The sequence below is a fragment of the Puntigrus tetrazona genome, chromosome 21 (assembly GCF_018831695.1).
Source record: "Puntigrus tetrazona isolate hp1 chromosome 21, ASM1883169v1, whole genome shotgun sequence".
Lineage (NCBI taxonomy): Eukaryota > Metazoa > Chordata > Actinopteri > Cypriniformes > Cyprinidae > Puntigrus > Puntigrus tetrazona.
This window is the reverse complement of record NC_056719.1, coordinates 3736995-3748478: the sequence shown is the minus strand read 5'-3', so window position 1 is coordinate 3748478 and position 11484 is coordinate 3736995. Positions and strand designations below refer to the sequence as shown.

The 11484-nt window shown below is 37.1% G+C and overlaps 1 protein-coding gene across 3 annotated transcripts; it reads right to left on the bottom strand.

Annotated features, from left to right (window-relative positions):
• Positions 1-71: 71 nt before the first annotated feature.
• stom (stomatin) lies at positions 72-11098 on the bottom strand. 3 transcript variants are annotated; one of them, XM_043220941.1, is made up of 9 exons: positions 10896-11098; positions 10465-10494; positions 9228-9260; positions 8783-8892; positions 7841-7913; positions 5041-5123; positions 4113-4316; positions 3603-3737; positions 72-1577 (listed from the first exon to the last, which is right to left on the bottom strand). In XM_043220941.1, the coding sequence occupies exons 1-9, from the start codon at positions 10954-10956 to the stop codon at positions 1389-1391; spliced, it is 918 nt and encodes a 305-aa protein (XP_043076876.1). In that variant the 5' UTR covers positions 10957-11098; the 3' UTR covers positions 72-1388. The 3 variants fall into 3 exon arrangements, with proteins under 3 accessions (XP_043076876.1, XP_043076877.1, XP_043076878.1); XM_043220942.1 differs by lacking the exon at positions 10465-10494; XM_043220943.1 differs by lacking the exons at positions 9228-9260; positions 10465-10494 and having other exon boundaries at positions 10896-11096.
• Positions 11099-11484: the final 386 nt, after the last annotated feature.

Genomic DNA, 11484 nt, shown 5'->3' with positions numbered 1-11484 from the left:
TGTTTCCAGAGTGTTCTTCAAAGACTGATTTATGCATCGTGTTAATAGTAGTCTGAAAAAAAAAAACCCAACAAGGTAAAGAGTTTATGTACTTAGTCATGAGAAAGATTACACATCATGATTTACTAAAGGAAATGGGAAAACCACACATCAGAAATACGCAAACAAAAACATTACAATGTACATAAAAGTCAGTTGGACAAAGCAACAATGTCATATTTGGCATACATCAGTTAAATGACAGAATGAACAACTACTTCTAGAATTGTAATGGACTGATACATGATGACAACATAAACATTGCAAAATGAAGTTATAACCTTAAACAGTCCCAAGCAATAAAATATTAATGTGTAATATTAATGGATGTATAAATTCATTGCTGTTTAAAAAAAAAAAAAAAAAAAAAAAAATCAACCAACATCATGTAAACCTGTACATATTAATTCAATAATTGAAAGGGATATGGCTTAAGGCTTTAATATTGACAGTCAGCGTTAATAAAGGTTCAAGAAAACGAGAAAAACTGGTAGGCACAATAAGCACTGATGTCACTTTCATGTTATGACACCTGATGCTATTCACATAGTCTTTATACGCTTTATCACCTGTCTGGTAATCAAGTAGGTTAGTTTACATGTGCCTAAAACATATTCAGTAACTAAAAAGAACCAGCTCCACAGTCTGTATCTCTCCACTTTCTTGTAACAACCAGAGAAATTGTACAATTTTAATTTGTAAGGCCTATTCACTTGGTATGCATTAAAAAGTTTAATACAAAGCAACAATGAGATTTCTTTAAAAACGGCCTTATTTATATATTTTTTTAACTTTCATATTGTTTGTATTTCCATCAAACTGAGTGAACATGTCTTTACTAGGAACATCTACAGATCATGCATCAGTGTACAGCAGGGTCCAAAAATGAGACCGCTAGCGAAATTGTTTCCATCTTTCATTTTCCTAATACAGCACATTATCAGAATAACAATTTGATACCGAATTCATCTGTATTTCAACAAATTTGTGTAAAGCTTGATAAACACGTTCTATGAAATTATATGATATGATCCCACACGCATTTTGAACATCTGGCTATCCGTAGTTACGTCTTCACCTATTAAAACGAACAATTTTCACTTATTTGATAAGGGACAAATACAACCTCACGTATTTCTTCTTCACTTCACGTTATGATGCTTCTTAGTTTTTGAGTTTTCAAAATTGAACACCAGAATTCAGTGTGGACTCAGACGTCTGGACCCGGCTGTACATTATACTCACATGAGTGCTTGTTATATAACATCAGTCTGTTCATCTCTGCATGGATGCGTCTTGTATGTGTGTGTGTATGTGGGGGGGGGGGGTGGCTTTATGTGGCTCTTAGTTCAGTGCTTCACAAAGGACTGCATCATGTCAATAGGCAGCGGGAAAATGATGGTGGAGTTCTTCTCCGCTGCGATGGTGTTGAGGGTCTGAAGGTAGCGCAGCTGCAAAGCAGAAGGCGACTCTGCGATCACCAGAGATGCCTCCTTCAGTGCTCGTGACGCGTTCATTTCTCCCTCAGCGGCTATCACCTACGAACAGCAGATGGGCGGTGTGAAAAAAAAAAAACCCTGTGTGTCTTGATTTAGCAAACTATGTACACCACACAAAACTTCCGCTCCTTAACCCAGTTTCAATTTGACACCCACTATTTTTCTTACAGTCATACATCGAGTCTTCTCATCGTTCCTTCGAAGCAATAGTAATATGAACATTTTCTGAAAATGTATTCGCCCTCTGGCCAAGGTGAGTTTGTTTTTTCATTGAAACAGATTACCTGATCACCACTCCTCTGCAGTGAATGAGCGCCGTTAGAAAGAGAGCTGATAAAAACATCACAATAATCCACATAACTTCAGTCCATCAATTATTTAAAAAAATGCTTTCTCTAGTGAAAAGACATCTTGTCTGAATCAGGAGTGACATATGCACAGATCAAGCTGTTTACAAGTAAACCAGTCTAAAATAAATATGTTGGTGGATTTTGATGTGAGAGAAAAACAGGAAATGGTCTTTTTCTCTGGGGGAAGCATTATTATGACTTATCGACTACTATTTTGGCCAGAAACAACATTTTTAAGTCCAAATGCCTTAATGATAGATTTGGTTTTTTTTTTTTTTACAAAAGAACACATTTCTACAGTCATGTGGATTGCTTGTGGATTGTTTGGACTCTCATCCTGACGGCACCCATTCACCCCAAATAGCCAGTTAGTAATATAATGTTACATTTCTCCAAATCTGTCCTGATCAAGAGACAAACTCATCAACATCTTGGATGGCCTGAGGGTGAGAATTTTATCAGCAAAATGTAATTTCGGGAGGAACTATTTCTTTAAGCATGTTGCCTTGGTTTTGCTTAAGGACAGAGCATATACATCGGCCAGAGTCAGAGCAAACCATATTTAAACCAAAGTTTTACTGCAAGTGAACTTGAATTTTAAGGGCTATTTTACACAAACATTTAAATCCTGCAAAATCATTTTCTCAAGTTTTTCCAATTCCAATTTTTCCATTCTATAAAAGTCAATGGCTTCCGTCAATTGTTGGGTTACCTAAATCCTTCTGTGCTCAAGCGAAGAAACAAACTCATACAGGTGTGGAATAACTTGAGTTTTTGTATAGTTTTGTTCATGGATTTTGTGAACCGAAGTCTTGCCACACAGCCAGTCTATGCTGGCATCTGGCTAATATTGCTGTTTAAATATTTGTACCAATCAAGTGACACATGAAATAGTGCCAAAATACCAAAGGGTTTGACTAAACGCACAGCCTTTGGCATCAGCTGAGAACCAATGCTGTACGCTTAAAAAAATGTCTGCTAAACACCCACTTCTATAATGAGTGCAGATGTACCGTTTATACTTTAACTAACCAGGACAGTGGTTTCCCACTTCTCACTGTGTGGCTGATGTAGGCTGGGGCATTGATTTTGAAAAAAAAAAAAAACCCATACTTCTTGAATCTGAGCTAAGCATACAAGAATAATCGTGCACCAAAAATAAACTCATTAAACTTCCTTTCCCATGTTCTTCTGAGAGCATGTGCTCTCATGAACATTTTTAAAGAGGGCAAATGAACAGTACACTAAAGAGGTTAACCAGGCATACAGCTAGAACTGCCAAAATACAGGCTCTCACATAAATCAATAGACAAATTAGTGGGAAATACACCCAGAAACAGGAAAGGAGTTGTCACTTCTGTCTTCCTATGAGAGTATTGTGGTGGTCTTGCCTCAGAGCAAGGAACGTTTGCATTCAGCTTCCACATATACAATAATTTGGTCTGCAATATGGGTATGCATGTACATGAGAGGATGATTAATATGTGTTCACCAGCAAAATCTTGTTATATCCTTCCACATAATGAATAATAACCCATAGTAACGTGTAAGTAACAAAAATAAATAGTATACCAGAATGTCAGTGTTGTGCACTAAATATAAGTCTTTAATGCTCCCCAAGGCTGCCTCAATTTGATGAAAACTATAACATGTGAAATATGTTTCCATGTGAAATGAGTAACAGCAGTCTTTACTAAACATCACAGGCACTTACCTTAGCTCTGGCCTCTCTGGTTGCTTCAGCCTCTGCTGCCATGGCCCTTTGGAGCTGAAGGGGCAGTTTGACGTCCTTAATCTCCACACGTTCTACTTTAATACCCCAGTCATCTGTGGCATCATCTAGTGTGGACTACAGAAAACAACAAAGAGTCAATTCTAAACACTTCTCAGAGATTCCTTATGGCTTATGTTCCTCGCATTTGAAGCTCTGTGCCAAGTGTGCCTGTCACGAAGAATGTTCCCCAGTTTTTTAAAGGATGTCAGATGGAATGAGCGAACGGCGGGCAATGTGCGAACCGAGGAAGGCGCTAGCAATGCAGTCGAGCTGGATAATTCAACGTCTCGGCTGAGCTACGGTAAATGCACCGCCTGAAGATACACAATGTCTGCTTGAATCAGGTCTAGCCCAAACCAATTCAGTGAGGGGAAAAAGCTCTAATTTTTGGGTGATCCATTTCTTTAAAAAGTGTAACTTTGGTTTTGTATGTTTAAATTTATGTGTTACCTGCATACTGTGGGCAATTTCTTCCCGGTCAGACAGGATCTCTGCCAGGTTCTTTGTACCCAGCACGTTCCTCAGAGTGGTCTGTGCCAACAGACGAGTGGCTGCATCAGCATTGGTGATGTTGGCTACTGCCAGCGTTGCATTTTGCACACGGTAGTAGACCACACCATCTACACTCACGGTCACGGAGTCCTTTGTCAGCACCTAACAGGATGAATACACAAAGACTATTTAATTAAAAAAAAAAAAAAAAAAAACCATCAGCTGAGTGATAACCTGCAAAAAAATAAATAGATAAAAAGATTTTTGGTTACACTTTATTTTTAGGTGTCCTTGTTACAGTGTAATAATACATTTAAGCACTGAGTAATATTAATGAACAGCATGTATTTACTATATGGTTAGGGTTAGAATTAGGTTACTAGCGTGTAATTATGCATAATTTATTGTTATTATAATAGTAAGTACATGTTTAACAAAGACACCTTAAAATAAAGTTTTACCAGATGTTTTTTTGGCAATTTTGTCAAATATTATTACAAAGAACATATGATTCAGCAGCCATTACTCCAGTCTTGATCCTTTATAAATCATTCTAATATGCTGATTGCTAAAGAAACACTTCCTATTGCTTAAAGTTTTTGTGCAAACCTTGATTCAACACCATTGTCTTAAATACTCAACCTAAACAATATAATTAAACAAACACAGGTAGAACCGAATTAACTAATAATAAATCAAGGAAGACAAGAACAGGAACATAACCAAATATGGGCATACAGGGAGAACTAGGTCATGGGTGCACACTGACAGAAACATAAGACGCCACAAACAAAAGCCTGACACGCTTCACCTTTATATTGATGCTATTCATGTGTTAAAACAGAGGAGGAAGGCTGAGGATTAGTGTTTGTGTGTGGGAATTTACCTCCTGAGGGGGGATATCAAAGGTGATGGTGCGCATATCCACATTGATAAAGCTGTCTGTGCACGGCAAGATGAAGAAAAGACCTGCGTAAGACAACACGCAAATATGATTAAAGATTTAACAGCAGAAGACACTCCAAGTATCTTAATCAGTAACTCTGAAACAGGGCTGATCTTCAATGACTGGACAACTGGCAATCTACCAAATTCCATTCTCACCACCAGCTGAACTCAGCTGACTGCATTCACGAGTATAATGAATGATAGCACTGACAACACAGTACAGAAGCTCACTTTGTAAGTCAGATGTGATCTATTAACTGTAACCTACAAGTAATTTACAAATAGCAAAGTTGAGTTTTGAGCAGTTATTACTCCAGTCTAAAGAATCACATCTTTCAGAAATCATTCTATCATGCTGATTTGGCGCTCAAGAAACATTTCTTATCGTTGAAACCACATGTGCTGCTTAATATTTAGTGAAAATCATTTTAAATCATTTATTTTACAACCTTTTTGTATCAGTGAAAAACGTACACTGTTGCTTTTGATTAATCGAACGCAGTCTTGCTGAATAAGTGTCACTTTTTTTAAATACAAAAGTTTCTAAAAATAAAAGGTATGCTTGGGCAAAAAAAAAATGCTGAGTATAAACTCAAAAGGCTGCAAAAAAAACACAAAACAGGACAATGAGAACAATTTGGCAGTATGTGACAAGGAAAACAAGTTGTTCTGTGTGTGCCTCTGTGTGTGTGTGTGTGTGTGTGTGTGTGTGTGTGTGTGTGTGTGTGTGTGTGTGTGTGCGCGCTTGAGCTTTAGCAGTGGTTAGTGTCCTTAAATTTCCATCCCTGTAGTTTCTAAACAACACTGAGGGGTTTTATAGAGGATTTGTTAGTGTGTTCAGAGGTTTGTATATAGTCTACTGTGGAAAATTCCACCCTTAAATAAAGCTGTTGAGGAGGAGCCTGCTGCAAATTGTTTGCAGAACCCTGTGGCCTCAAAGAGGAAAAAGAAATCAAGCTTGATTTCTTTACAGACCTATAGCATAAATGGCATCTAAACAAATGTATTGCCTCAAAACGTGCTACTGAAAAAATGCTGATATAGAAAGCTCACAAGAAAAGCCTCTGTTGACTTTTGTTGCGCAAGAGGGATTAAGTCGGTGGACTAAATAACACTAATAATAGACACGACCCTCATAAGATTATTCCTGAGGGGAAAGCCCTGCGGATTCATATTCCCCAACACAGCACAAACTAATACACACCAGAGACACGTACACAAGCGCAGCCATTGTGCAGTGTCATTAACACCAACCGAACAATAACTTCAACTATAAAGATTTGAATTTTCTAAAGAAAATGTTCCCTAAAGCAGCAAAATAGTGTTATTTTCAGGTAAGCTTGAGGTTAAAAGGAATCAACATTCTGCCACCTTTTCGTTTAAGAACAGCCAAAATTTTATCACCATCAGATGAACCTCACAATGGTGACCTCAACTTGAGGCTGAAAATAAAAACAAGGAACCTATCTGTAATACGGGCTCAACTTAATTAACTTACTAGTATTGAAGAAGATAAAAAAAAATTGAAAGAAGAAGAAGACAAAGAAATGCAAAAGAAGAAATATTAATATGCACAGTGCTGATTTGCAAGTGCTTTTTAAGTTATCAAACAATAAAATATGACCAGTCATCCATTCTTGTCACCAGCTGAACTCAGCTGACTGCATTCACGAGTATAATGAATGAAAGCACTGACAACACAGTACAGAAGCTCACTTTATAGAATTAGTTTTGCGGTGAATGATTTTAAAATGTAATCTATTAACGGAACCTGTAAGTAATTTACAAATAGCAAAGTTGAATTTTCAGCAGTTATTACTTCGGTCTAAAGTATCACATCTTTCAGAAATCATTCAATCATGCTGATTTGGTGCTCAGTCTAACGTATTTATTTTACTAACCTTTATGTATCAATGAAAAACCTACACTGTTGCTTCTGGTTAAACTGAATGCAGTCTTGCTGAGTAACAGTGTTCATTTCTTCGAAATACAAAAGTTTCGAAAAATAAAAGGCAGGGCTAGGCCCATCGAAATCAACCTCAAGTAAAATCGCATTATCACCGTAACAACCACAGCACTGCTTGTAACCTGATCCAAAATCCTCAATGACAAACGTGACATCATGGCAACAGGGGCGCAAACAAAATGGATGGTAATTAGACATCAGGTCAAATGACTTTTATGGCTTAGAAGGCTAGAGTACAGGAAAGGTTATGATGTTACAGGTATGTTAATACCTTTTATGCAGCTATGACTAACTGTAAAGACTAAGTTATGCAAGAACATTATAATAAACAACTTAAATTTTAATAACGCCTCAGAAAAGCAAATGTGCTTACTGAGAAATATTTACAAAATATAATACATTTCTCTATTACATTTGCCAATGATTGAGTAAGACGTGCCTTTTTGTACCTTTATATCATACTAAAATGAACGCTGACGTCCGGTCAGCGGAAACGCCAAAAAGATCACTTCTGTTTCCTCTACAACACCAGCGGTTTTATTATTTTTTTGCCTTGTGTGACAAGCCATCGTTGTTGTGGTCGGCCACAGCACAAATGCAAACAAGCAGACGTGACGAAGTGTCACATTTGACCACAGACATAACAAATACGACACAAGTGTGATCACTGATTACAGAAGACAGGAGCAGGAGCATTATCACATGAGACGCCTTAACTACTAGCACTGATTAAATCTGAATGATCAGGTCACATTGATTTGTTTTCTTTTACCTGGTCCTTTGGCTCCTCCTCGTAAAATGCGTCCCAGGCGAAAGATAATTGCCCTTTCATATTCCTTCACTATCTGCAAAAACAAGAAGTATTTTTATTTTGTAAAAAGGACAGCGAATTACAGCGGCATAAAACAGAAAAAGGTAAAACCGCCCCCCCAATTATGTCATTTAGAGGTCGCATGGCAACCTTTATAACGCGTTCATCGTCTTTCTTTTAAAAGGTAAAGACGAAAAAGATAAAGATTATAGGACTTCTCACTTTCTATGAAAAACACTTCTATGTGGTGTGAAAAAATGTTGCACAAATTTACGATATGGGATAAGGAAATGATCAACACAACTTAAATATACACCTACACCTTTTGACCGGTGAATGTTCGCAAATGTTTACGATTTTCAAAAGGGATTGTAAAATCACTTCACGGAGTTTATAGGGTTTGCCCTTGTGAAAAGCAATTTCCAGCTAATGGATCATTTCAGAGCGGAACATAACTTGAAAATCTTTAGGGATGCATAATTTATAGGTGTCATATTGGTTAATCTTTTTTTTTGGGAATTAATCGGTGTCAGCTGATTTATCAGTCAGTACTGGAAATTATAGGCTTAACTGTTTTTACATTTAAATTTGTACATTTAGATTACCTTCGCTGTCATCAAACTCTCGCTTATATAAATAATGTTCATTTAATAGCGCAGCAAAGTATATTACAAATGTTGCGATACCTAAATTCACTTGTAGCATTTGTAATGTCTGTTTAATATTATTTGTAACCTATATTATATTATATTATTTTATGGGCCATCTAATGATACATTAAAATAACCATTAGCTTACCAATCTATTTTTTCAAATCACGTGAACCCCCGACATACAAGGCTTAAAGGAAATGTGGGCTATGCTGTCCGACATCGCACTAATGAAAGGACCGCCACAAAGTACCTTAATGCACATCCATATGGAGAGAGGCAGGGTGAGCAACGTGAGCAGAATGGAGAAAATCACCAGGATCCAACCACACAAGCCAATGTCACTGTCCGTATTCTCCAAGGCTGTAAGGCAAAGCAAACGTGCATATGCATAAACCTTTATTATAGAAGGACACGATAAAAAAAAAGATAAAAAGACACACAAAAACGCAAATTAACCTATTGTAGCACAGCTCATGAAAATGATGGGTTAAAAGAGTTCAAAGATGCAAAAACTCAAGCTGAAGTGCATGCATTATAGCACTAGTTAGCTAAAACATTATCAGCACATTAACAACATTTCACAGCCATTCGACTACATTGATAAGCCACGCATAGCAAATGAAAGCTTCCCCACGGTTAAAGACAGAAATTAACAAAGAAAACTGCAATTGCTTTTACTTTCAAACCTTACCTACCTTTAGTATCATCAACTGTGTGACACTGCCGATCTACAGAGAAATGTAACTGTAAGAGGCTACTGTATGTATGGCCTAAAACCATTACTATGCTAACCAATAGTATAGGCTGGGCGATTTTTCAGATTAAATGCGAATTAATTGCGACTAAAAGCTGCCGTTCATTGTTTTCGCAGAACGTTTATTATTAATAGTCCACTGATTTATACCGTCAGAAGTCAGAAAGAGCTTTATTACCAAGCATGTTTACACAAACAAGGAATATGACTTCCAGTGCAAAATATGCTGCAAACCTAAAAACTACACTGTAGAAACGGAGTATAACGCTAAAAAAAGAAAAACAGAAAATTAAATGATGCATCGAGTAAAAAATATAGAGAAATGTATGCGCAGTTTTCAAATGTATTTTGGGATTCTATGTATAAAGACATTCGAATTCGAATTTCTTTGAATATTGAGAATTTTGAAAGCACTTTCAATGGAGCCTATTATTTCTGAACATAAAACTTTCACAAGACAAAAGTTTGTACAGGATGTAGTTGTACTTCAGGCATCTTTTCTGCGTAGACTTTTAACAAGTGATTTGTTTAACAATTAAATGGCGTTGAAAGCTCCATGTGTGGCACACTTGGAATATAACTTTCTTTAGCTAGAGGATTAATATTAATAATCACGTTTTGGTCACATTTTTTAAGTTGACTAGTCGAAAATGTTCTGAAAAAAAAAATCTAATCTCTATTTTCTTTTTTGCAAAATCACCCAGCCCTACTAACCCATCAGACCTAATAAGAGATAAGACATTTCCTTGAGCAGATCCATCCAGAGTAAATTACATTAACTGCTGCGACAGTCAGAGCAAAGTAAGACTGAATACTGGATATGATTATAGAGCAGGACAATGATCAGAGTAATTGTAGAATGATTAAATCATCCCTGCCTGGTACTGACCTCACAACCTTTACATTAAAGCCGAGATCTTTGACCACAAGCTACATGATAATAAGCACCATTCATTTACACGGGATTTAATGTAGATCTATTTCAAAGTTGCGTTTGTGTTTAATAAATTATACTTAAAGTACACAATTTGCTGCATATGCTGTTTAGCGCAAATATTCATATATTTTTGCATTTTTTTTTACTACTTTTGCTAAACCACGCTATACTACAGGCTACTACGACACCAATACAGCACTACACTATACTATACTACATCGTATTTTTTGCATTTGTATACCTTCATCGTTTTGCGAGATCAATTTGGAGCCTAAACAAACAGCAAAAAAAAAAAAGTCTAAATGAAACAGAAACAAAACACAAGTTATTGTTCTGCTGAAACCACGCGTGCTTGGAATGGATAGTGCTACAGGTCTCGTTTTAACATTGTTGGGGAGCGAGCACCTGTTGTTGCCCAGTTTGGCACAGAGGGCATAAAGACACACCCATGCTGCGCTCCCAATAATAACAGAGCCTGAAGGCGAAAAAAAAAACGGCGCGTGGACGTGCGTCCAATGTTTACATATTTTCTAAAGTATTTAAAAACAATATGCAGAGACATTTAGCATGGCTTATTCGCGTTATGGTAGCTGAGTGCAGCGTGTATCCAACGCACACAACGGCTAACACGTGATATTAAATAACTACAACATTAATTCAGTAGTAGCCAACCTATTTGTCGATCTTTCCGTTTTTGCTCTCTCATCGCAGCTGTTTCCCTGCCGTCTTCCATCGTAGGAGATATCTTTGAATTATTCAGGGTTGATATGGAGCAGATATCTTGACCGCTTCCAGTAGTTGATCGCCTCCCTGTAGTGTTTTTCTTCACGGGACAGACAGGGCTCTGAGTGAGGTTCAGCCCCCCCTCCCCCTTCGTTGGTGGGCGGGATTTACTCTGGTCTGCGCGCGACCATTAAACGGAAGTGGGTATGAAAGCGGAAGCGATGTTGACGATAACTTATAGTCAGGCTTTTAAATCAATCTTTAAGGCATGCATAAATGGTAAAATGTAAAAATACAAAAATAAATATACGATGTAGAATATAAGATGCTATAATAACTAGGATGAGACTTGGACACGGGATTAAACGCTTCACTGTTATACTGACATTAATATTGGAAATAATAAGTTCTCCACATTTTGCATGTCTCCATAATTTACACGAATCAGGCCATCAGCTAATTAGCTCCATGAACTCAAATAAAAAGAGTTCGGTAAAATTGTTTTCCTTTCCGCCATTTCTCCGTTATTGAGTTCTGG

Bases quoted from the DNA above. Each gene is read 5' to 3' on its own strand.
- stom (XM_043220941.1), bottom strand. From the start codon at position 10,956: ATGGAAGACGGCAGGGAAACAGCTGCGATGAGAGAGCAAAAACGGAAA. The intron at 7,914-8,782 runs GTACTTTGTGGC...TTGTTTTTGCAG, and splicing joins CCATATGGATGTGCATTAAG to ATAGTGAAGGAATATGAAAG. The intron at 4,317-5,040 runs GTAAATTCCCAC...TCATCCTGTTAG, and splicing joins TTGATATCCCCCCTCAGGAG to GTGCTGACAAAGGACTCCGT.